This window comes from Equus caballus, chromosome 13 (genome assembly GCF_041296265.1).
Source record: "Equus caballus isolate H_3958 breed thoroughbred chromosome 13, TB-T2T, whole genome shotgun sequence".
NCBI lineage: Eukaryota > Metazoa > Chordata > Mammalia > Perissodactyla > Equidae > Equus > Equus caballus.
In genome coordinates this window covers 30,620,558-30,644,017 of record NC_091696.1, presented here as the reverse complement: position 1 = coordinate 30,644,017, position 23,460 = coordinate 30,620,558, and the positions used below count along the sequence as shown (strand labels likewise).

The 23,460-nt window shown below is 56.1% G+C and overlaps 4 protein-coding genes across 14 annotated transcripts; all 4 read left to right on the top strand.

Moving 5' to 3' along the window:
• Positions 1 to 289: 289 nt before the first annotated feature.
• On the top strand, positions 290 to 6,936 carry MAPK3 (mitogen-activated protein kinase 3). Its single transcript, XM_023616039.2, has 9 exons — positions 290 to 491; positions 1,533 to 1,715; positions 3,511 to 3,700; positions 3,885 to 4,001; positions 4,294 to 4,408; positions 4,804 to 4,935; positions 5,104 to 5,213; positions 5,306 to 5,460; positions 6,331 to 6,936. The coding sequence occupies exons 1-8, from the start codon at positions 313 to 315 to the stop codon at positions 5,426 to 5,428; spliced, it is 1,149 nt and encodes a 382-aa protein (XP_023471807.1). The 5' UTR covers positions 290 to 312; the 3' UTR covers positions 5,429 to 5,460; positions 6,331 to 6,936.
• A 147-nt stretch (positions 6,937 to 7,083) lies between these two features.
• Positions 7,084 to 13,136, top strand: GDPD3 (glycerophosphodiester phosphodiesterase domain containing 3). 2 transcript variants are annotated; one of them, XM_001915522.4, is made up of 10 exons: positions 7,084 to 7,746; positions 8,007 to 8,049; positions 8,284 to 8,419; positions 8,502 to 8,547; positions 8,705 to 8,823; positions 8,907 to 8,996; positions 9,332 to 9,465; positions 11,014 to 11,073; positions 11,179 to 11,230; positions 12,942 to 13,136. In XM_001915522.4, exons 1-10 carry the CDS (start codon positions 7,242 to 7,244, stop codon positions 13,077 to 13,079), a joined length of 1,323 nt encoding a protein of 440 aa, XP_001915557.2. In that variant the 5' UTR covers positions 7,084 to 7,241; the 3' UTR covers positions 13,080 to 13,136. The 2 variants fall into 2 exon arrangements, 1 of the variants encoding a protein (XP_001915557.2); XR_011424672.1 differs by having other exon boundaries at positions 7,096 to 7,746; positions 8,705 to 8,790; positions 11,014 to 11,078.
• A 1,204-nt stretch (positions 13,137 to 14,340) lies between these two features.
• On the top strand, positions 14,341 to 17,752 carry YPEL3 (yippee like 3). 10 transcript variants are annotated; one of them, XR_011424676.1, is made up of 7 exons: positions 14,357 to 14,543; positions 15,195 to 15,377; positions 15,482 to 15,525; positions 15,739 to 15,847; positions 16,184 to 16,268; positions 16,490 to 16,644; positions 17,263 to 17,752. XR_011424676.1 is itself a non-coding variant. In XM_070231977.1 (6 exons), exons 2-5 carry the CDS (start codon positions 15,261 to 15,263, stop codon positions 16,244 to 16,246), a joined length of 333 nt encoding a protein of 110 aa, XP_070088078.1. In that variant the 5' UTR covers positions 14,350 to 14,543; positions 15,195 to 15,260; the 3' UTR covers positions 16,247 to 16,268; positions 17,263 to 17,752. The 10 variants fall into 10 exon arrangements, 6 of the variants coding, with proteins under 6 accessions (XP_023471811.1, XP_070088078.1, XP_070088076.1 ...); XR_011424677.1 differs by having other exon boundaries at positions 14,400 to 14,646; XM_070231977.1 differs by lacking the exon at positions 16,490 to 16,644 and having other exon boundaries at positions 14,350 to 14,543.
• Positions 17,753 to 18,201: 449 nt separating this feature from the next.
• Positions 18,202 to 23,068, top strand: TBX6 (T-box transcription factor 6). The gene is made up of 8 exons (XM_005598805.4): positions 18,202 to 19,009; positions 19,095 to 19,320; positions 20,256 to 20,523; positions 20,605 to 20,751; positions 20,829 to 20,899; positions 22,039 to 22,112; positions 22,195 to 22,378; positions 22,461 to 23,068. The coding sequence occupies exons 1-8, from the start codon at positions 18,892 to 18,894 to the stop codon at positions 22,669 to 22,671; spliced, it is 1,299 nt and encodes a 432-aa protein (XP_005598862.2). The 5' UTR covers positions 18,202 to 18,891; the 3' UTR covers positions 22,672 to 23,068.
• Positions 23,069 to 23,460: the final 392 nt, after the last annotated feature.

Below are 23,460 nucleotides of genomic sequence, written 5' to 3'. Positions count from 1 at the left end.
TCACTTGCTGGATGGCTCGGGATGAGGTCACCCGGCGGCCCAACTGGCTGTTCTACATTCAGGGGGAGAGTCTGGACCGTCTCAAGACGGCCCTGGGGAGCTTCTAGCTTGACTGGAACAGACGGAGCCGGCAGGTGCGAGGGACCACGGCATTAGCGGCGAGAAAACCGGGCGCGCGCGGGTCACAAGACGGGCGCAGGGCGCGCGGGGGCGCGCGGGGGCGGGGCCTGGCGCGCGGCTCCGCGGGTGACAGGGCGGGCGGGAAGGGGCGGGGTCTCGGGCGGGGCCGCCGGCGGGAGGGGAGGAGTGGAGATGGCGGCGGCGGCGGCGGCGGCGGCTCAGGGGGGCGGGGGCGGGGAGCCCCGGGGAGCTGATGGGGTTGGCCCGGGGGTCCCAGGGGAAGTGGAAGTAGTGAAGGGGCAGCCGTTCGACGTGGGCCCGCGGTACACGCAGCTGCAGTACATCGGCGAGGGCGCGTACGGCATGGTCAGGTGAGGGGGCGTTCCGGGGGAGGGGGCCCCGCGGGAGGGGGCAGGGAGGGGTGCTGAGTGCTCTCTGAGCCGTCGAGACTCCTAGCATCCCGAAGAGGCAGGGGCTCTTGGAGACTGGAGAGCGTCCCAGGGCGAGGGCCTTTGAGTGCTTCCTGGGGGAGGGGGCGCAGCGTATTCGAGGGAGAGAGGGCTTGGGGGCTTTGAACGACTATTCTAGAATGAAGGAGGGCCATCTGAGTACGTAGATGTGTGGGAGCTGTGGGGACCTTGGGCACTCTATAGACACGGACTGAGGCGAAGAGAGTTAAGTATTCTTGGGGAGGAAATAGCCTGAAGTGGAGAATCAGCGAAGGACCCTTCTTTGGGGGAGAGGATGCTTTGATTCCCCCCCAGTGAGGCCTGCCAAGGAGTTTGGGAGAGAAGAGCTCAGGGCTGAGCAGGATGGGGCAGGGCTTTGGGCCGGGGGCCAGGGGCCCAGTGAGCTATGAGGGGTCCGGCAGTGCCTCCCTGCAACTTCCAGGAGGGGTCTGTGAGTTCTCCCAGCCCCACTGTGTGGTCTGGGCCTTTGTTCATCCGGGAACAGCTCTGCTGCTTGGGTCTCTCACCCTGACACCAGTGCTTGCCTTATCCCTTTTCTCCAGTTCCTCCTATGACTCCCTCCTTCTCACTGTGTTTGCCTCACTGTACATCCTCCACTCATCTCCCACCTCCTAGACCTGTGTTGGGATGAGGGAGCCCATCCCATGGGGATGGAATCAGGGGTCAGGGCAACTATAATGGAAATGGTTGAGGAGAAGGGAAGCCAGTGGTCGGTCAGTCTCTTCCTCTGTTTGTGAAGTCACTGAAGGGCTGCCTGGCTAGTCCCCGGCTTTCTCCCTGGAGATCCCAGGCCTTCATAGCAGGAAGGAACCAGCATTGTTTATGACTTGGCCACAGCCCTCTCCTGCTCCCTTCTCTCCCTGCCAAGGCCTGGGTGGGGCCACCAGGCCTGGACTCCCCCTTTGTAAGGCCACACCGACACCACCTCTCTGTCCCTCTCAGCTCAGCTTACGACCATGTGCGCAAGACTCGAGTGGCCATCAAGAAAATCAGCCCCTTCGAGCATCAGACCTACTGCCAGCGCACGCTGCGGGAGATCCAGATCTTGCTGCGCTTCCACCATGAGAATGTCATTGGCATCCGAGACATTCTGCGGGCACCCACCCTGGAAGCCATGAGGGATGTGTATCCTTCACCTTGGCCAGATGGCTGGCCGGGCACAGCCTCAGAGCTGGGCTGGGAGAATGTTGGCTTTCTTTCTGTTTCCTTGTTCCCTACCACCCTCCAAAACAAACCCAGTACACGAAATTTTCCAGCAGAAAAGAGGCCACAGAGTGTAAGAGGACCAGGAGGCCTCAGATGAATCCTGGCCTGCTGTAGCCATGCCGTGTGGCCTTGGGCAAGTCCGTTCTCTCTGCTCTGCCTCAGTGAGGGCTGGGCAAGATGGTCTCTATGGGAGCTTTGTCTTCTGACCGCTGCAATTCTGTGACGTAATCCAGCCTCTGCCCACAGTCAGTTCTTGTTTAACAGATGATGATTCTTTCCTCTCTGGGTCCTCAGACTGGAAGGAAGACAGCTGTCTTTTTTTGAGGACCTACTATGAGTCAGGTGCAGTGCATGCCAAGTGCTTTCACATTTCTTATTCTACCTCCCAACTGCCCTACGAGATGGGTCAATCAGCTTCATTTCAAAGATGAGCACCCTGAGGCTCAGAAGGCCTGAAATCAAGTGTTTCTGCCGCTGCCACCTCCCCTCCCCTAGATGAGAACCTGTCCTTCTTTCTCTGAGACTTTCTGCCCAGAGCCCCACCCCAGTTACCTGTGGACTTGAACCTTGCCCAGGGAGGGACAGCCTTGCCTTCGTAGCCCTCCCCCCAAATCGCTTTCCTGGCGTGTTGTCCACTTCCTGCCTGGCTCTGTTGTTAGCAGCTTGTAACACCCGCCACCTCCCCACCCCCACCTCCTCACTCCCAGTCCTCCACCCAAGAGTGGGGATTTGTACTGCAGTGTCTGCAGTCCCCACCACAAACTGTGGGCAGGAAATCTCCACGCTCACCCCCAGCTTGCTGTGTGACTGTAACCAAGTCACTGCATCTTGCTGGGCCTCTTCATCTGTAAAACAGCAGGGTTGGTCCAGATGTTCTCAGAAGGCCCTTTTGAGGCTGATTCTAAACGACAATCCTGACTTATTCTTTCAGAGACAAGCCAAAAGACGTTTATTTATTTATGTTTAACCTTTGTTTTCTCCTAAAGTATAAAAGGACATTTACTCCTCCATCTTCTGATGTGTGTCTAAGCACTCTTTGAGTAGGAGTGTGCTCTTGGGAGTTTCTCCTCATTTGTCTTGCACAAACCATTCCCATAAGGCAGGCATTTATTTTTAAGCAAACATTTATTGCATGCCAGATGATGTTCATACATTATCTCATTTAACCTTCTCAACAGCCATGTGGCTCAGGCATTTACCATAGCCATACCAGTTCATGTTTGCTGATCATTTACAATGTGGCAAGCACGGGGCTGGCTGCTTTACACAGGTCATTTCCTCTAATCTTCACAACTACTCTCTCAAGAACGGTTCTTCCCCCTGCTTTACAGATGAGGAAATGGAGGTGCAGACAGGTTGAGGTCCTGAAGCCCGTGAGCAGTGGAGTGGGGATCTCAGACACAGGCAGATTAACTCCAGAACTACTGCTCTTAACGGTGCAGTTCTCCTGCCTCCCGCAGTTTATTATCCCTCTTTTCCCAGTAGGGAAACTGAGGCCAGAGAGCTGAAGTGCTTTGCCCAGGGTCATCAGCTGAGGCCCTGAGCCACGCTGCTGAGCACTGGCCTTGCCCAGCCCCTCATGTGGGTGGGCTCATCTGGTGAGTCCCAGGGGTGCCAGCTGGAAGAGATGTGAAGCCTGCTCACCAGAACCTGTTCTTCTTAACCAAGTGCCTCCTGCTACCCCCACCCGGGGGGTCTCCGGTGCCATCCTCAGCTACATTGTGCAGGACCTGATGGAGACAGACCTGTACAAGTTGCTCAAAAGCCAGCAGCTGAGCAACGACCACATCTGCTATTTCCTTTACCAGATCCTTCGGGGCCTCAAGTATATCCACTCAGCCAACGTGCTCCACCGGGATTTAAAACCCTCCAACCTGCTCATCAACACCACCTGTGACCTTAAGGTCAGAGGGTTAGGTGCCTGTCCCCTCCTCCCCCGGCGTCTGGGGCTTGAAGGTGACCAGTAGCCCCCATGGGTAGGAGAGTATCACAAGCAAGGGGAACAGCATGGGCAGAGGCATGGCAATACGATTACATGGGCTGGGGCGGCCTTGAACACCAAGCTTAGCAGCCTGGGTTGGATTCTAGATCTGCGATTTTGGCCTTGCCCGGATCGCCGATCCTGAGCACGACCACACCGGCTTCCTGACAGAATACGTGGCCACTCGCTGGTACCGGGCCCCAGAAATCATGCTTAACTCCAAGGTATGGGGTTCACCACCTCTGAAGGGAAGGGGCCAGATCCCTTTTAGAAAGCGCTGGAGCCACCCCTGAGCCAGGCACTGAGTCCCATGATGCAGGAAGTCTACCCCCTGGGCCTGGTCACACTACTCTAGTCCTTGGGCTCTGGAAAGAAGCTGAGCATTAGCTCTTCTGGGCCTCTGCCCTCTGCCTTCCTGGCTGTCGTTGAATCTAGGTTGGGGGTGGTAGCTTGGCCCAAACAACAGGGCCCTTTTGAGGCTGGTCCAGGAGCCCACCACTTTCTCCTCCTCCCCAGGGCTATACCAAGTCCATCGACATCTGGTCTGTGGGTTGCATTTTGGCTGAGATGCTTTCCAACCGGCCCATATTCCCTGGCAAGCACTACCTGGACCAGCTCAACCACATTCTGGGTGAGAGGGGCCTGGCCAGTGGAGTGGGAGGGAGATTAGTTTATCAGAAGTGAGATTTCTTTAGGGTCAGGGTGAGCGAGTCTTCAGGAATTGAATCAGGGATACCATCACGTATGGAGCCTGTAAAGCATCTCACAGTATTTCAGTGAGGTATAGATACCATCCCGACTTGATAGATGGGAAAAGCAAGTCTACACCCCACACTTAGGAAGTGCTGGAGCTGGGGTTTAAACCTAGGACTGCCCGAATCCAGACCCCTTGCTTTTCACCACCATAGTATTGGCTGGGCGGGAACTGTCAGGGCCTGGAATTGATTGGTGGGGGCTCTTGTTCCTCGGTCCTTCTGTTCCCAGAAAGGAGAGGAGATTTCTCACCATCACCTGCCTTACCCACAGGTATCCTTGGTTCCCCATCCCAGGAGGACCTGAATTGTATCATCAACATGAAGGCTCGAAACTACCTACAGTCTCTGCCCTCCAAGACCAAGGTGGCCTGGGCCAAGCTTTTCCCCAAGTCAGACTCCAAAGGTGAGAGAAACATGGGGGCTGATGTGGGATAAAAACTAGGTGCACAGGAGGGTACGTGAGCCCAGAAGCTGCCTGAGTAGACAAGCCCCTGGCCATGGAGAAACAAAGTAATGCCTCTGGGAGCTCCTCTGGCCTTCCCTTTGACCCCTGACTCCTGCCCTTCACTAGCCCTTGACCTACTGGACCGGATGTTGACCTTTAACCCCAATAAACGGATCACAGTGGAGGAAGCGCTGGCTCACCCCTACCTGGAGCAGTACTATGACCCAACGGATGAGGTGGGTCAGCCACCAGGAGCAGGGCTGGCAGATAGGTGGATGGGTAGGGACCCTCAGTACCTGGCCTGAGCCTTACTTCTTTGCCACCCCAGCCAGTGGCGGAAGAACCTTTCACCTTTGACATGGAGCTGGATGATCTACCAAAGGAGCGGCTGAAGGAGCTCATCTTCCAGGAAACAGCCCGCTTCCAGCCTGGGGTGCTGGAGGCCCCCTAACCTAGACAGATGCCTCTGCTCCCTGGGGCCTGGTGAGTGCTCCCCACCGCCCACGCACAGATTCACCCTGATACCAGGGTCCCCAACACGTCTCCATACAGTCACAAGCTTGCTCACGCCCACGATCCATGTGTATGGTGGCAACAGAAGGGCCCAGAGCCTGCCCAGGCCCAGACCTGAGGTCCGCCAGTTCTTCATGTCCTTCCTCCTCTATCTCAGCCCCAAATGTCTCCCGCCTGTTAACACCCTGCATCCTCCAGCCCCAATAGCCATTGCAGACCCTCGGAGGTCACTGATGGCCCCTCTCACCTGTCTGAGGAACAGAGCCAGATTTTGGCTCTCCCAGTATGGGCAGAGAGGCAGGTGGGGCAGTCATTGTTGTGGGAGGAGCCAGCAGCACCCAGCCTGACCCAGATGCTTTTTCACACCTGGTGCCCAGGTCAGCAGTTCACATACCTTTGGGGGACCCTGATGTGCCTGCACCCACACACACTGCCCTCTTTTCCTCCTCTAGTCTCCTCTCTGTCTTTGGCCAGCTGTGGCCTGATAGAAGGAAGGCAGACACACCTGGGTTCAAACCCTAGTTCTGACACTTGATAAGAGCTCCATGATATTGTACAAGACACCTCACCTCTCTCTGCCTCTGTTTCCTGGAGACAGTCTTGATAAGGAGAGCAAACACAGAGCACTAAGCATTGTTCTAAGAGGTTGACATGTATTAACTCATTTAATTCTTATAGCAGTACCTTGAGATAGGTACTAATGTCATCCCCATTTACAGATAAGGAAACCGAGACACATCCCACTTACCTGTGAGGATGAAATGAGAAATCTGAGGTCAGGGCTCTGGCAGGTCCTCTTGTGGGTGCTAATGTTCCTTTCCGGCCTGCCTTTTTGTTTAGGCCCTGCCTCCTGACTGTCCCTCCCCTGCCGGACTGTTAGAAAATGGACACTGCGCCCAGCCCAGACCCCGGCAGCCCAGGTCAGGGCAGAGGGTGGGCCTGGCCCCCTCCCCTTGCTTTGCTCAGGCCTCCCACTTCAGGCAGGCCAAGGTTCCCTCCATCCCCCCCACTCCCAGGACCTGAGAGGCTCAGGTGGCCCCAAAGCAATTCCCCTCTGCTGCTCTGCCTTCGTCTACCCCAGCTATCCCAGTCTCTGGTACTTCTGGAATCACACAGCTCTGGCTGCCCCGGGACCTACTGAGGGGCAGTGGGGGATGGGGAATGAGGGACACTGAGTAGGGATTCAGGGCAAACCCTGCCTGACTCACCTCATTAAAACCCCACCCCATTTTCCTTGAAGGAACATTCCTAAGACTCAAGGACTAGTATCCCTGAGGAGTAGGGCCTGGACCTGAACCCCTTTCCCAAAGCTGCCCCATCTAACACTCCCCGCTGCTTCTGTGTGTGGGTGAACAGAAGTGGAGATGGGGGCCCATGGAGAGCCCAGTGCCCCTGCCCACCCCCTGTGCCTGTATCTAATATATAAATATAGAGATGTGGATGATGGCCTTGGCTCTTTCTGTGTTCGCCGATGCCCTGACCCTAACCATTGCTGCTTTGAGGACTGACTCTCTGGGCCAGCTGCTTCCCGTCTGTGGCTTCACCCAGCCCTAGTTACCTTTGGCTCCCCAGTTGGCTAGGGTTGAGGATGGCAGTGTAAGGAGCTCCAGACTCCTGGACAGAGTGGAGTCAATTTTCCCTTTAGTCACTGTTTTCTCCCCTCTCTGATGGCTTCCCGTCTAACAGGCTGAGGGTGATTTGGGGTTGACTCAGGGGCACCTTACACCCCCCCCCCCCCGCATTTTCTGGAAATGGCAAGGGGCAGTGTGTTGTATACCCTGGCCACACACACCAGTGGAAGGGGGAATGTTATGGCAGATCTGGTGTTGGGGGACTTGATTGCCCACTCTGGCCAAGGACAGAGGGGTGCTGGGATCTGTGAAGGGTCTCGGGGTATGAGGGCCACAGCTGCCTGGCCTCTGCTCCTGCCTCTACCTCATCCCCAGCTGAGCCCTGCAGCCTGGCCCCAGGCCAGCAGCAGGCTCAGCAGGTCCCAGGGGCGTGGTAGCAGCCAGCGGTGGAGCCAGCCTATATCGGCAAGGCAGTCAGAGAGGCAGCATAGTCCATCGGGAACAGCTGAGCTCACTGCAGTCAGTGCCTGGAGAGGAAGCATGGCCATGAGCCCTCTGCTGTACTACGCCTTGCCTGCCCTGGGCAGCTATGTTGTGATCTCCATGTACTTCCTGCGCCGGCCTCACCTGCTGCACACACCCTGGGTCCCAGCCTTCTTTCCCCGCCTAGGGGCCCACCGGGGAGGTAAGCTGGGCATGGGTAGGATGAGGGGGTAGCGGCTACTGAAGGTGGAGTGATGATAGCAAGACAGGAGCCACGGTAGACAGCAGGTCCAAGGGGTGGGATGTTAGAGGGCAGAGACCAAGGTCGGAGTGGAGCAGGGTGGTGGAGCAGGATGTAGAATGGGAAAAAAGTTCAACTTGGGCTGACTAGGGGTGATGAGGCAGGGGTGGGGGAAGGAGGGAGGCCAGGCCCCAGGGACCCACCCCAGCTGCCCCACACAGGATCTGGAGAGCGGCTGGAGAACACCATGGAGGCCATGGAGAAGTGAGTGCACCTGCCTGGCCCAGCTGCCGGGTAAGGTTGTGCTAGTTGAACACTACATGACACCAGAGGGTGCCATTCACTTCCTATCTGAGTGACTGGAGCTCCCTGGAGGTGTGTGGTGTACAGCCTGCACATCCCACCTTGAACTCTGCCCCACGCTCCCCAAACCTCCCCACCACCCCACGGTCTGGCCCGTCCCCATCCCCCTCCCACCACTGACCTTCGCTCCCTTAGCTCCGTGGCCCAGCGAGCAGACCTCCTGGAGCTCGACTGCCAGCTGACACGGGATGGCGTAGTGGTGGTATCACATGATAAGAACCTGTCCCGCCAGTCAGGTGTAAATAGGGATGTGGGCAGCCTGGACTTTGAGGTGAGCCCTGCTCTCACTGTACCCAGAGAGCCACCACGCCTCCATGCATGCGTCCTGGTGACATGCTCCCTGCTTTCCCCAGGAGCTGCCCCTCTACAAGGAAGAGCTGGAAGTGTACTTCTCACCAGGTGAGACCATGGGCTGTGAGCCCAGGGCTGAGCCAGCCCCACTGGGGTCATGGCGTCAACCTCTTGCCCTCTCTTCTCTGGGACTTGCCCCCTCCCTCTGGGTTCCCACCCTTATCCCACCAATCCTTTTCTGATCCCTATTTCTACAACCCCCCAGGCCACTTTGCACATGGGTCAGACCGGCATATGACACGTCTGGAGGATGTGTTCCAGAGGTTCCCTCGGATGCCCATGAGCTTGGAGGTCAAAGGGGAAAATGTAGAGCTCATTCACAAGGTGGTGCTGCAGACAGGAGCGGGCGGGGCTCAGGGCTGGAGAGAAGCCTGACTCTCCCCTTGGTTTCCTCCTCCTCCTCCCAGATAGCAGGCCTGGTGAGGCGATTTGACCGCTGTGAAATCACCATCTGGGCCTCGGAGAAGAGTTCAATTATGAAGAAGTGCAGGGCTGCCGTGAGTCCCTGTTCCCTCCCTGCTCCCCACCTCCCCCCAGCCTCAGAGGCCTAGGCTGGGAGGGGCCTGGGCGTTCTGGAGGAACTGGCCCTGTGTAGGGTCTCCAAGAGTAGGATTGGGAGAAGTGGGGTGGTGGGGAAAGTGTGTGAGCAAAGGCCTGCTGGTGGGCACGGGCAAGTGCACTTAGGCCCAGAATACCCGGCCCAGACGGGGCTCTGATCCTGCACATGGTTGGGCTTCCTGAATGTCTAAAACTGTTTCCCCTGAAGGCCAAGCCTCTCCTCTGCTTCCTCAGGAGAGACTGATCCCCCTTCTTCCTTCCCCTTGCCTCCCAGAACCCCGAGATGCCGTTCTCCTTCACAATAAGCCGAGGATTCCGGTTGCTGCTGCTCTATTACCTGGGGCTGCTGCCCTTCATCCCAATCCCTGAGAGGTTCCTCATCTGCTTCTTGCCTACCATCATCAACAGGTACCCACAGGGCCCCGTCTCCCTTCTTCATCCTCTCCCAGACCTCTGGCTGTTTCTGGCTTCAGAAAAACACCCACCACCTCAAACCCCATTGGACAGGGTCCCTTTTGGAACAGGAGACCCGGTGTCCCCAGCTCCCTGGCTACCCTCAAGGATAACCCCCAGGGTACTTTGAAGACACTGGTTCTCACCCAGCATTCATGAATACTAAGGGGGCCATGAACCCCCTGTAATTCTATGAAAATGTGTGTTGATGTGGATGGAGTTTTGGGACAGAGTTATTATTCATCCATTCATCTGACAAATATTTATTGAATGCCTATTCTGTTCCAGGTGGAATTACACTAGTAAATAAGACCAGTGTGGGTGGGGTAAGACGCTCTGTGAACTTACAGTCTGGCAGGGGAGACAGCTATTAATTAATTATAGCATCACTCCGATTCTCAAAAGGAAAAGCAAGCATTTTCCGCTGGAAGACAAGGATTAACAAAGTAACAGCTGGGTCAAGTATCAGGAATTTGGATACTTCGCCAGCTCTCAGGCCTGGCTCCTCCCTTTGCTTTCTGAGAACTCTATGGCCGCCCCCAGCGCTTTCTGCTCCCCTCTGTTGTCCTTGCTAGTCCCAACAATCCCTTGCTACCAAGACATCATTGTACTACAAAATTTTGTATACATAACTTTTTTTTTTTCTTGAGGAAGATTAGCCCTGAGCTAACATCTGCCGCCAATCCTCCTCTTTTTGCTGAGGAAGACTGGCCCTGAGCTCACATCCGTGCCCATCTTCCTCTACTTTATATGCGGGATGCCTACCACAGCATAGCTTGATGAGCGGTGCCATGTCCGCACCCAGGATCCGAACTGGCGAACCCCGGGCCACCGAAGTGGAGTGTGCAAACTTAACCGCTGCGCCTCCAGGCCGGCCCCTACGTAACTTTTTATACATGGTTTACAAAGTGTTTTTACATCCTTTAGTTTATTGGAGTTTTACCTTGTAGCACCCCCAGGTTACAGGAATCATGACCCCCATAGTACCATGGAGAATGGGAGGCTCAGAGAGGTTCTGTAATTTGTCCAAGGTCACACAGCGAAGCCTGCCCTTGGACATTGTAAAGGGCCTCTAAAGTCACCCCTGGAGTGGGACAGTTTGGCGCAAGTAGCCAATCCGTTAAACACTGTCTGGTCTCAGAAAGCTGGACCAGCCCAACCAGGAAGACCTCCAGATTCCATGTCCAGCTTGGGAATCAAGCTGGGTGCTGGTGGTCCTGGCCCACTATGGATTTGGTGTGTGACCTTGGACAAGTCACTTTAGCTCTCAAAGACTCAGTTTTCTCTTCTGTAAAATGGTGAGGCAAGGGGCACACCTTCAAAGCATGGAGTCAAGGGTATGGGAGTAGGATCTCACTGCACAATGGGTGAATTGTCCTCTGGGAAACTGTGAAGGCTCTTCTAGAGGGGGCAGGGTTATACTAGGCGGGGTCACTGCCACCCCACCCACCCCAGTGACCGAGAGACCCCCAAGGGGCTGACTACACCACCACCTCTCCACAGGACCTACTTCCCATTTTCCTCCCCTGGGCTGAACCAGCTGGCTGCCGTGCTTTCCAAATGGTGAGGTGGGCGAGAAGGTTGGGTGGAGTGTCCCCACAGGCCCTGCCACTGCCCTTCTCCTTGGTCCCCTCTCATCATGGTCTTTGCCACCCCTCTCCCCACCAGGTTCATCATGAGGAAAAGTCTGATCCAACACCTGGAGCAGCGAGGGGTGCAGGTAATGCTTGCCGCCCCCCGTAAGTGCGCGGTTCAGCACGGGCCTAGCACAGCATTCCAATCATAGCTCTGCCACTGACTAGCTGGGGCAGTTGGGGAGGTCACCTTCTGAGTCTTGGTTTCTTTGTCTGTAAAATAGAGATGATGGTATATTTAAGTGTTCTGGATATGTAACTGGTACGTAGTAAGGGCTTGATAAATGTCAGCCATGCTGCTGCTGCTGATGTATTGAAGTGTCCTGATCCCTGATGAGGGGGGCAGGGGAAAGAGCAGAGAAGTGAAAAACCAGCCCAGCCCACTGCCTCCCTCTCTCCTGGGCATCATCAGCTTTGACCAGGTCATTTAATTAGCAAACCTTTGTTGAGAACGCACTGCATTCCAGGCCCTGTGGTACCGGGGACAGAGCATGGAGCTTACCATCAAGGGCAGAGGAAGGAAATGAGGAAGGTCATCGCGGGGGTGATGAGTGGACAGAAAGGAAACAGTGCTGTGTGGGGTTAGAGAAGGCCTTCTGGAAGAAGTGAGGAGCTGGCTCATGGGGAGGGGAAAGGAAGAGCATGAGATGGTAGGAGGTAGGAGGCTCAGCGTGTGGGAAGGCCAGGAGGAATAAGAGGCCATGGCAGTCCGAGGAACTGAGACGGGTTCTGCCAGGCTGCAGTTGAGGAAGCAGCGCAAGGGGCGCTAGAGGAGGCAGCAGAGGCCGAGGCGGGCAGCTGGTGCACCTCAGTGAGGAGCCTCGACTTCAGCCCAAAGGGAGGGGAAGCTTTTGAGGGGCTTAAGCAGGGAGAGATCCAGTTGAGGTTTGTTGAGTGAGGGTCACTCCAGCCACCATGTGGAGACGGGATTGTGGGGCCAGTGTGGAAGTAGAGTCTCATTAGGAGGCTGAGGCTGCCAGTGACAGGACTTTGGCTTGGGTGGCAGCAGTGGGGATGGATGGGAGAGTTAGCCCACAGACAGGCCAGGACTCGACCACTGATTAGATGTGGGGCGAGGGAGGCCTGGGGATGACATAGGTCTTTCCGATCAGCCCTCTCACTCTGCGGGTCTTCACAGCTCTTGGAGGTTGGACCGTCACTCTCATTTGTCACATTAAGAAAGCAAGAGGTCCAGTGACTTGCCCAGGGTACAAATACTACGACTGCCTGCCTCACTACCCACAAGAGGGGACTCAGGAGGCAGGAAGATGCAGAGCCGCGGCAGATGCGGGCAGGCTGGGCGGCACTGATCACTGGTAAACCTTCCGCAACTGGCTCTCCGGAAAAAAACACAGCACCCTAATTTGACCATTGGATAATTTTCCTGCTGTATATATTCCCACAGTGGCCAATTTCAGGCTGCCAACATGAGGTCACTGAACACAGAGTTGAGAAGCACACCATTATATAGTATTTCTATCTTATACATTCAACAGACATAACCTCCAGAGCACAGGTAATTGTAAAATGTAGTAAAATAATTAGGAAGTGATGAGTTTTGGGGATCTATTACCTTTGTTTTTAATATAATTTATTGACTTGTAGATTTATATAATTTAGTATTTAATAATGGCTGTTTTTAATAACCAGTTTACAAAATTCCTGAAAACTTAGCAATTTACTTCAGCATACCACTGCTGGGGGCTCTCCACAGAGGAGAACTCCCACCATCTGGATGTAAGGGGGAGTTCCAGGTAAAGTTGTGTGGAAACTACAAGCCCATCCCTCCCCACTCAGGTGATATTTTGGTGCCTTAATGAAGAGTCAGATTTTGAAGTGGCCTTCAGCTTGGGGGCCACTGGCGTCATGACCGATTACCCCACAGCCTTGAGGCGCTACCTGGACAACCAACGAGCAGCTGCCAGGGCCTCCTAAGCCTGGTGCCCTCTCCCTCTCTTCTATTTCTCTTCCCCAATAAATATTTTCTTTTCAGTCATGTCTTTGTGCTTGGGGGACAGAGTTGGGGAGATCCTAGACTGCAAAGATGGCAGTTTAGGGCAGACGAGGCCAGCCTAGGGCCAGAGTCTGGGCCCCTAACCAGCCTGACCCACTGGTTCCACCACATTCCAGACCTAGAGTAGAACCACACCCTGTGGCAGCCTGGCCTCCACTCTCCTCAGGAATGTCCCTTGCAGGAGCAAGGCCCCCTACCCCTTCAGAGCCACAGATAATGATTCCATTCTCCTGAGGCCACTAAGAGCCCCAGGCACACAGCAAGGGGCTTGACTTGCCCCTGTGGGCCTGTCAGCTGGCTGCAGAGGGTGGGGCTGGCTGGGACAGCGCCCATGTGCTGCCTCAGACATTCCAACCTTCCATTCCCAGGTCTCCTACTCCAGACCCCAAATTCCTCAGCCCTCTCCAGCCTGCGTACCTTATTCATTTAATGAATGACGTATTTCACAAAAAGTAGTCGTTTATTGACTACTCTAGGCCAGGCTGGGGAGTGGGGCCCCTGCAGGGAAGAAGACTAGTATGGCAGACGTGTTTAAACAGACATTTTCAACTGAGTTCAGAGCTGAGAAAGAGAAAGGAGGAAGACCACAACAGACATGTAACCCTGCCTGGAAGGCAGGGACAACAGAGAAGGCTGCCTGAAGGAGGTGATGCTCCACAGTAGGAGCTGGCTTGTTCTGAGGCTCTGGCTCCCAGGGGAATGACACAGATGGACACCTTTAGCTCTTCCATTCCAAGAGTCTGTGCCTGGTGCTATGGCAAAGTCCGTGGAATCAGACAAAAGTGAGAATCCTGACTTTGCCTCTTACTAGCTGGTTAACTTCGGGAGAGCCGCTACACCTCTCTGAACCTCAGTTCCCCGGTAAAAATGGGAACAATAGCAGAAGCTGCTTCATAGGATTGCTGCGGGGATTAAGAGAGAGGGGCACCGGCGGCGGGTGAAGGCAGATAGTTGACTGTTTCCCGGGGGCGTGCGTCCAAACGCCATCCTCCTCCTAAACCCACACGAGGTCAGGAACCTCAGATCCTTGCCCCCTCAAGGACCGCGGGACGCCAGGGCGGCCGGCCGCCCGGGTTACCGGCCGCAGCCGCATTTCCGGGCCGGCGGGAGCCGGGAGCAGGGGGAAGGGCAGCCCAGGCCCGCACCGGCCGCTGTGTGACGCGCCCCCTCATTTGCATGCTGCGCGCCGATTGGCCGCGGCGGCCGCCGGGACCAAAGGCCGGCCCCCTCCCCCTCCCGCCGCAGCCGCGGCAGCAGCTGGTCTCGGTGTAAACAAGTCGCGGCGGCTGCGATCCTGGGCCGGGGGGGACGGCGCCCACCAGGAGCGCCCCCCACACCCAGGCCAGGCCACCTCGGCGGACCGGGCCCCCGCGCGCCCAGGCGAGGTGAGGCCCGCATCGTCAGCGCTGCGCGTCGCCCCGCGCCCCCGCCCAGCCAGCGAGGACTGTCCCCTTCCCCCGGCGCCCGCCCCCCACCCCTACGCTCCAGGTGAGCCCCGGGGTGTCAGGTAAGGTTCCTCGATGCAGGTAAGATCTCCTCGACATAGACAAGGCCTCAGCGTCCCCGGATAAGAGCCCCTCTTCTCATTGAGGCCTCCTGCCTTCTCCAGGTGAGGGACCCTCTCCCCAGGTGAACTCCCTGTACCTCAAATGAAGCCCCCCCCCCTTTGCCCAGCAGTTCAGATGAGGTCCTAGGGACCATCCAATTCCTAACCCCTCCATGCTCCCCCTAAACGAAGAACTGACGGCTCATCCATGCTAAAGCCCCTTCCTCCGACTTCAATTGCCAGGCCAGCAGGGGTGGGGCTGAAAGCAGGTGGGTGACTCATCCTGTGCTCCTCCTAGCCTCAGTTTCCCTATCGATGCAACTCCAGGCCTCCTCAGTGAGTCAAAACGGAGATCGTAGTAGCCCCTGGAGAGGCTGCTGGCTCTGGGGAGAGGAGACAGCAGCCAAGTGTGACAGAGTCCCAGTGGCCCTGGGTGTGCTTGTATGTGTGTGGCCCAGGTCCTGACAGCCCACTCACTTCCTCCCTGCAGGCACTGGGCTCCCTCTGCTCCCCTTGGGCTGCTCCCCGCGTGGGGCCACTGCCCCCGGCCCCCGCCATGGTGCGGATTTCAAAGCCCAAGACGTTTCAGGCCTACCTGGATGATTGTCACCGGAGGTATAGCTGTGCCCACTGCCGTGCTCACCTGGCCAACCACGACGACCTCATCTCCAAGGTAACCAGGTCACAGTTGGGGCTGGAATGGGAGGCTAGAGGGGCTGCCTGAAAGCTCCCCACCAATAGACTTGACCCCCCTTTTCTCTCCCTCCCAACCTTTAGTCCTTCCAGGGCAGTCAGGGGCGTGCCTATCTCTTCAACTCTGTGTGAGTATTTGGCCTCCCTTCTTGCTTTCCTTGACCTCTGTTGTGACCTGTGACCCCTGGCATCATGCTAAGACTCCTAGAGTCCCCTGGTTCAGGCAGGAAGCTGTTATTGCCCTTTTCTTGGATGCTAAGGACAGACACAGTTGGATACAAGATAGAGGGGGGCCTTCTGATGGCGGGACCCTCCCTGGGACTGCCCCCATGTCCCCGCAGGGTGAACGTGGGCTGCGGGCCAGCCGAGGAGCGGGTGCTGCTGACAGGTCTCCATGCTGTCGCTGACATCCACTGCGAGAACTGCAAGACCACTTTGGGCTGGAAATATGTGAGTCAGTGACCTCTGACCCCAGGCTAGCCTTTGACCTGACCTCACATCACCTCCTCATCACAAGCAGTCATCTGGTAATCTTTCAGAGTGTACAGGCCCAGCTCACATGAGTAAAACTATCTTTTCATTCTCTGACCATGTTCTCTTCTCTCGCATCCTGCAAGGGCTTTTAGAATTTTTCCTTTAACGCATCCCTCTCCTCACAGGCACAAGCATCCCCATTTTAGAGATGAGGATATAATCAGAATTACCATGTACTGAATGCTTATGTGCCCTGCACTGTTATGTGCTTGGCATATATTATCTTATTCAATCGTTGCAACAATCCTATAGGTAGAGTCTATTCTTATCTCCACTTTACAGAAGAAGAAAGGAATGCCCAGAGATGTTAGGTAACTTGCACAAGGTCACACAACTGGTAAGTAACAAAATAGGGACCAGAATTCTAGTTTTGTTTTTTAACTCCAAACCCTTGACCCCCAGCTTCTACTGCCCTTCAGATGATCAGAGAAATTGCCCAAGATCCCACAGCAACCTGGAATTTGGGTCTCTGAGCCTCCATTTCCCCTGCCCTCATTGCCACTGCTGCTGTCCAGGGTCTGATTTCTCTTTCCTGAGTCTCATTTCCTTATCTGGCAGTGGAGGATACAGCCACTACCTGGCATCCAAGATTGTTATGGGGATCAGATTAGATGGCACAAAAGAAGATGCTCTTGAGAAACTGCAAGGGACAGGATTCTTGAGGTGTCACTTGGAGCTGTGATGCCTCTGTGAGGCATCTCTGGATGCCCCAGGCAAGAGACAGGCAGATAGACAGCCCTGACCTGAGTTCACCCCTAGCCCTGCCACAGATTTGCTTTGTGTCCCCAGACAGGTGGCTTGGTCTCTGTGGACCTCTGTAAAATAAAGAGGTGGCCTAATCCAGAGATTAAAAACTCAAGTTCTTGGGGGACCAAGCAGATACTGTGGATCTGCAAAAGGGGCAGCATAGACCTGGGGAGGAAGGATGGTTGTGGCAGACTGGAGTGAGCATGGCCTGCCTATATTTTAGTATTTTAAAGTTATTTTTATTAAACTCTGTTGGCCAAACAAAACACAGGTATAGGCCAAAACTGGCCCTCAGGCTACTGGTTTGTAATTCCTGGATCTTTGTTGGAGCCATATCCTCTCTGTTGGAGAGCCAACATTAGTACTTAAAAAGTACCTGTGATTCACAGAGTTCTGTCTGTCCCCTGTTAGTGAGAAACCTGGCCCCGCCATTTACCGGCTTTGTATCTGTGGGCAAGTGGCTTGGCTTCTCTTGGTGACAGTTCCCCCGTATGTAAAATGGGGCCAATCATATCCACTCCCCAACCCCTATCCCTTTTGGTAAGACCCTTGCCCCAGAGTGACGGCCTCTCCCCTCTTTCCAGGAACAGGCCTTTGAGAGCAGCCAGAAGTACAAAGAGGGGAAGTACATCATTGAACTCAACCACATGATCAAAGACAACGGCTGGGACTGACCCCTGCCTCTGCCGCATGTGGCTCCAGCCCGGCCTGGCCGCCAGGGGGCGCCACTGGCTTCCCTCCACACGAAGGGAGCTCTGGACCTTCAAGGCCTCTGCAGAGGAAGGATCCAGCTCCTGTACATATATTTTATTGCATGCACTGTGACCTTGGGGGGGGAGCTCAGAAGGTGGACGACGCCCCCGCACCTCCCCGCGATCTGGCTGGCTTGGATCTCGTTTTTAACCCCTTCCTGCCCCGCCTGCCCTATAGATATGGCCTACGTGCTGCTCTCTTCGCCCCAGTGCACCATCTGCCCTGTGAACTTCTTCTCCCACTGGGCCCCTCTTACCCCAGGCGCGTCTGCTCCCCTTGTTCTGTAGCGTTTGTACATAATAAAACAATGGAGTGGAGACAGCCCAGGCTCATGTGGAATCCGGGAAAGTGGGTCTCCATGCAGATTCCTGCCTCTATAGACCTGTTCCTTTTTGAGCCCCGACGGGGCCGGGGGTAGGTACGGCGGTCAAAGCTGGGGGCCTGTATTCCTGGGGCCTGGCTTCAGCCATCTTCTCTAGGACCCAGGATTTGTCTTACTGCCGGTAGAGATTCCCGCGCTCACTCTGGGCTCCCTAGGCCTTGACCTCGGCTGATCTGCGTCTTCTCGGCCTTAGCGTTTTGCCGCCGCCTGGGGGCAGCGCTCCTGCGAGACCACCGCACCGCCAGTTTCACCGCCCCTCTCGTCTCAACTACAACTTCCAGCGGTCCCAGCGGCAAGTGTCTGTCTCCTCCGCGCCGAGCCTCGGCGCTGGGCCTGCTGGGAAGTGTAGTTCCGAGGGCGCCTCAGCGCGGGACCTTCTGGGAAACCCAGGCGCCAGAGACTGTCGAGCTGTGGGCGCCTCTAAACTTTTGAGACTTGGCCGAGGGTGAAGGTTTTTCAGAATAGGAAGCAGGAAAGACTGCAGGGTTTAGGCCTCAGTTGCGGACTCCTCGAGGTCCCCACTGCCCGCGTAACAAGCTCAGGCCGCGTCCCTCCAGCTCTGCTCTTTCCCTCCCTCCAGTCATGCTTAGTCCCTCCAGCCCTGTCCTCCAAGTGAAGGGAGGTCACCTGCCAGAAAAGTCTGGGGGCCAAGATCTGTCCCAGGACTCCGGTCTCCATCCCAGGGTCCAGGTCCCGCCCCTCAGTAGCTTATCCCTAGCCGGGGCTCCCCCCGTGGGAACGGGGACCAGCTGGCCGGAAGCGCCAAACTGCATCCCTGTCCGAGCCCAGGGGGATCAATCAGGCCGAGGAGTTAATTATGTAATGAGGGGGCAGGGGGTCGGGGCTAATGAAGCCTGGGGGGAGGAGGGGGGAGGGGAGGGTACCCAGGTATCCGGCCCCCTCTTGGACCCCTTCCAGGCCCCAGGGGTCTCCACCCCAGCCCAACTCCAGGGCCCCAAAGAGGGGAGGGGCTGTGATCCTGGGTCTGGAAGAGGCTGAGCTGTGAGCTATAAAGGGGGCATCACTCAGCAGTGGGGGACTCCAGGCAGCGTGATCTGAAGCCAAACAGGACTACTCCATGTACCATCCACGGGAATTGTACCCCTCCCTGGGGACTGGCTACCGCCTTGGGCCCCCTCAGCCTGGGGCAGATTCCAACTTCCCACCCGCCCTGGCAGAGGGCTACCACTATCCCGGTGAGCTTTGGGATGAGCTCCTGTGTGCGGATTGAGGGGGCTGCTGTGGCCCTTGGCTGGCTCCTCATTCTCCTCTCATCTCCAGATCTGGACACTCCTAAACTGGATTGCTTCCTCTCCGGGATTGAGGCTGCTCCCCGCACCCTGGCTGCTCCTCCACCTCTGCCCCCAGCCCTGGGCACTGAGCCAGCCCCACCAGCCCCAGAGGCCCTTCATTCACTCCCTGGCGTCAGCCTGAGCCTGGAGAACCGGGAGCTGTGGAAAGAGTTCAACTCCGTGGGAACAGAGATGATCATCACCAAAGCTGGGAGGTGAGGGGGCTAGGCCAGGATCAGAAGACCCAGGGTGTCCCTGGTGGGGGTCTCTTGGGAACGGCAGAGTTCCTGGTGATGGCGCTAGGTTTGAGGGTTTCTAGGGGGAATAGAGCTCTGCCTAAGTTCACAGTGTGATTGTGGCCTGGGTCATTCTATGGCCAGGGTCAAGTGTCAGTCTGTGTAGTCTGTGGCTGGTTTAGGGACCAACCTTTGGCAAGGGTCATAGGTCAGTCTAGGCTGGGGTCAGAAAGTATGACTGGGTTATGGGTTAGTATGTGGCCTAGATCAGGGGGTCAGTCTGTGGCTGGAGTCAGGGTTCAGACTATGATTAGAGTCAAGGGCCGGCCAGTGACTGGCATCAGGGAAATCTGTCCAGGATCAGGGGTCAGTATGTGACCAGGTCCTGGGTCACCCTGGAGGCAAGGATGTGGTCAGTGTGTAGCCTGTATCGGGTCTTTGTCTAGGCCAGGAGCTCAGGCCCTAGCATGGTAAGTCCTCTGCCCCGCTGAAGGCGGAGCATTTTTTTCTCCTGAAGCACATTTGTCCAGGTGCTGTAGATTCTGGTGCTGGAGATAGGGTGAGGAGGCCAGGGTAGAGAGCAGGAGGCCCCTGGCAAGATTTCCGGGAGAACAATGTGTCACCCCTGTTTCTTCAAATGGAGTTTGAGGGGCCTGGAGTCAGGAGTCGGGGCTCCGCTCCTAACCTGTTGTATAACCCTGGTCAGATCACCTGTCTGTCCTGTTTTCCGTCTGTGAAATGGGATGAGACAAGCTTCCAGCTCTAAGATCCTGCCCTCTGAGTTCTGATTCTACTTCCTTCAACATTTCTCTGACAGAACTGGGTGAGCTAGTGGCTATGGCCCCTTGCCGATGCTGGGCCCACCTATGGCCAGTGGATAGCTCCAGGCCCCTCCTATCCCCTTCCCTGTCCAGGCGCATGTTTCCTGCTTGCCGGGTATCTGTCACCGGCCTGGACCCCGAGGCTCGCTACCTGTTTCTTCTCGATGTGATTCCAGTGGATGGGGCTCGCTACCGCTGGCAGGGCCGGCGCTGGGAGCCCAGCGGCAAGGCGGAGCCCCGCCTGCCTGACCGTGTCTACATTCATCCTGACTCTCCTGCCACTGGTGCCCACTGGATGCGGCAACCTGTGTCTTTCCATCGTGTCAAGCTCACCAACAGCACACTGGACCCCCATGGCCATGTGAGGCCCAGGCTGGGACCCTAGAATGGGGGTTAGGGGTGGGGCCCAGGGCAGGGGTCACTCTCGTTTCTTCTCTCCCAGCTGATCTTGCACTCCATGCACAAGTATCAGCCCCGTGTACACTTGGTGCGGGCCACCCAGCTTTGCAGCCAACACTGGGGGGGCGTTGCCTCCTTCCGCTTCCCTGAAACCATGTTCATCTCCGTGACAGCCTACCAGAACCCACGGGTAAGTGACCCTGCTTGAGGGGGTGGTGGCGCCCTGCCCAGGCTGCAGGAGCTTTGACCTTGAATGTGTGCCCCCAGATCACACAACTGAAGATTGCGGCCAACCCCTTCGCCAAGGGCTTCCGGGAGAACGGCAGAAACTGTAAGAGGTGGGCATTGTTCATTCACTCACTCGTTCATTCAACAAATGTTTATTAATCACCCACTATGTGCCAGGCACTGTGCTGGATGCCAGGAACACAATGGTAAATAAGCACATTTATTCACTCACTGATCCAGCAGACACTTATTCAGCACCTGCTGTGTGCCAGGCACAGCTCTAGGCCCTGGAGATGCATCGGTGAACAAAACAAACCAAACCCCTGCCCTCATGGAACTGATACTCTTCTAGTGGGCAGACTAGACAGGTAAACAAGGGAAATAAAATATTATATAATATGTTAGGAATAAGTTCTAAAGATTAAAGCAAGCAAGGAAGGGCTGGAGTGAGGCATTCGATTAGAGGCCTGGAAAGGTCCTGAAGGAAGTATGGGAGGAAGCCATGTGGATATGAGGAAAAGCTTGCCAGGGAGTGGGAACAGCATGTGCAAGGGCCATGAGGTGGGAGCATGCTGGAGTGGAATCAGAGGCAAGTTGAGAGGTGATGCTCCCGCTGGATTATGTTGGACAGTAAAGGTTTAGTGAAGACTTTGGTTTCTATTCTGAGTACTGCCCCCTCAGAGCCGGCCTTGCCCTCAAGGAGCTTACAGTCAGGCAGAAGACACAGACATTATTCACCCTAACAAATGTAAAAGTAGAACTGTTGACAAATGTTATCAAGGAGGGTGTGTGGTGCTGTGGGAGGTCGGGAGGACTTCCTTGAGGAAGTTCTACTTGAACTGAGACAAGAAGGATGAGCTAAGTTGGTGAAGAGGAGACAGAAGAGGATTCCAGAGTGGAGCTGAAAGGCAGCTACCGTGGAGATGGACACAGTGAGCAAGGTAGGACGAGCTGGGTTCGGACCATACCTTGCCCTTGTAGCTTGGGAAGGAGTTGCTGTTGATTCTAAATGCAATAGGAAACCACTGGAAAGTTTTAAGTGGGAAATAAATCCCAGCTTGGCCACTTTCTAGTCATTTAATTCTCTAGCCTTCAGTTCCTTCATCTGTAAAATGGGTATAATAACGGCACCTACCTGATATGGTCCCCGGGAGGGTGAAATGCCTGGCACCTGGTAAGTGCTGTTATTACCATCATCACCATCACCACCATCACCACCACCACCATCACCACCATCATTGTTCCCCAGGGAGCGAGATGCCCGTGTGAAGAGGAAACTACGGGGCCCAGAGCCAGTAGCCACAGAGGCCTATGGGAGTGGAGGTGAGTGTAGTCCCAATGGTGATGGAGACAGGCCTGAGATGCTGATCCTCCTTAGCCCAACCTGTCCCTTCTCTCCCCCCAGATGCACCAGGTGGTCCCTGTGATTCCACATTGGGTGGGGATATTCGTGAGTCAGATCCAGAGCAGGCCCCAGCCCCTGGGGAAGCTGCCCCTGCCTCAGCTCCTCCATGTGGTGGCCCCAGTGCTGAGGCCTACCTTCTGCACCCTGCAGCTTTCCACGGGGCCCCTGGTCACCTTCCAACCAGGCAAGTGAGACAAGGGCACAGGGCTGGGCTGTTCCAGGCTGGAGGTCCCACTCCCGTTCTGACACCTCTCCCCCCACTTCAGGAACCCCAGCTTCCCTGAGGCTCCAGACTCTGGGCACCCAGCCCCCTACTCAGCTGCATTCCTGGAGCTGCAGCCCGGGCCAGGGGCCTCAGGATACCCAGGAGCTCCCCCAGCACCCTTTGCCTCGCATTTCCTCCAAGGGGGCCCCTTCCCCCTACCTTACCCTGGACCTGGGGCTTACCTCGACGTAGGCTCCAAACCAATGTACTGAGCTATTGCGAGGCCCCTTTGCCTCCCTCCTTGTCTTCCATTACAAACCTCCAGTTCCCTTCCCCCAGGCCTATAGCCCCACTTCCACTGGCCCCATCCCCCACACCAAATGGCTGCGTTGGGCCTCTCCTCTCCACTTCACACTTTGATTTCACTCCCACCCCCCTCTGGCTTCAAAGCTCTGGCTAAGCTGCCGAGAGTCCAGCTGGGGCCAGCTTCCCCTTCCCAGCTCTCACCTCTCACCTCCGTGTGAATGGAGGGAGGCTCTGCCTAGCCAAATGGGCGTCGGACCAGCGCTCCCACCTCCCGGGCCTCACCCTTGGGCTCCTCACCCTGTCTCTTCTCATCACCAGAGTATTTTTGTTAATAAAACTCTAAAGACACTGGTGCTCTGGAAACATTGGGCTAATGGTGTTTGCCATTGGGCGGTGCTAGGTGAGCAAAGGTTTCGTGGGGAGACCCAGGCCCGGACCCAGACTTGCCATTTCCAGTTGCTTGACCTTGTGCACATAAATCAACCTGATCTGGGCCTGTTTCCTCTTCAGGAAAATCAATGTCCTGACATTCACCGTTTTGAAAATTAAAACAGGCCTCTGAGGACCCAGCCCTCTACCTGGCACTCAGGAAGCCCTCAGGAGAGGTCGCTGTCACTGGATGGGGACCAGGAGGCTTTAGGCAAGTTGACCGGCCTGAGCCTCACCTTCCGGGCAGGATTAGGGCTCTGGTGCAGTCAAGGGCCTCACTGGCCCTTGGTCCCAGGGCAGCATCGCTGCTCAGTTCCAGTCAAGTC

What these genes read in the sequence shown, in the direction of transcription:
- MAPK3 (XM_023616039.2), top strand. Translation starts at nt 313, where the DNA reads ATGGCGGCGGCGGCGGCGGCGGCGGCTCAGGGGGGCGGGGGCGGGGAG. An exon ending in CCAGCTCAACCACATTCTGG is followed by an intron (nt 4,409 to 4,803) that starts GTGAGAGGGGCC and finishes CCTTACCCACAG; the next exon opens with GTATCCTTGGTTCCCCATCC. An exon ending in ACTATGACCCAACGGATGAG is followed by an intron (nt 5,214 to 5,305) that starts GTGGGTCAGCCA and finishes TTGCCACCCCAG; the next exon opens with CCAGTGGCGGAAGAACCTTT.
- GDPD3 (XM_001915522.4), top strand. Translation starts at nt 7,242, where the DNA reads ATGGCAAGGGGCAGTGTGTTGTATACCCTGGCCACACACACCAGTGGA. An exon ending in TGGGCAGCCTGGACTTTGAG is followed by an intron (nt 8,420 to 8,501) that starts GTGAGCCCTGCT and finishes TGCTTTCCCCAG; the next exon opens with GAGCTGCCCCTCTACAAGGA. An exon ending in TTGCCTACCATCATCAACAG is followed by an intron (nt 9,466 to 11,013) that starts GTACCCACAGGG and finishes ACCTCTCCACAG; the next exon opens with GACCTACTTCCCATTTTCCT.
- YPEL3 (XM_023616043.2), top strand. Translation starts at nt 15,261, where the DNA reads ATGGTGCGGATTTCAAAGCCCAAGACGTTTCAGGCCTACCTGGATGAT. An exon ending in ACGACGACCTCATCTCCAAG is followed by an intron (nt 15,378 to 15,481) that starts GTAACCAGGTCA and finishes CCCAACCTTTAG; the next exon opens with TCCTTCCAGGGCAGTCAGGG. An exon ending in GCCTATCTCTTCAACTCTGT is followed by an intron (nt 15,526 to 15,738) that starts GTGAGTATTTGG and finishes ATGTCCCCGCAG; the next exon opens with GGTGAACGTGGGCTGCGGGC.
- TBX6 (XM_005598805.4), top strand. Translation starts at nt 18,892, where the DNA reads ATGTACCATCCACGGGAATTGTACCCCTCCCTGGGGACTGGCTACCGC. An exon ending in CAGCCTACCAGAACCCACGG is followed by an intron (nt 20,752 to 20,828) that starts GTAAGTGACCCT and finishes GTGTGCCCCCAG; the next exon opens with ATCACACAACTGAAGATTGC. An exon ending in AACGGCAGAAACTGTAAGAG is followed by an intron (nt 20,900 to 22,038) that starts GTGGGCATTGTT and finishes ATTGTTCCCCAG; the next exon opens with GGAGCGAGATGCCCGTGTGA.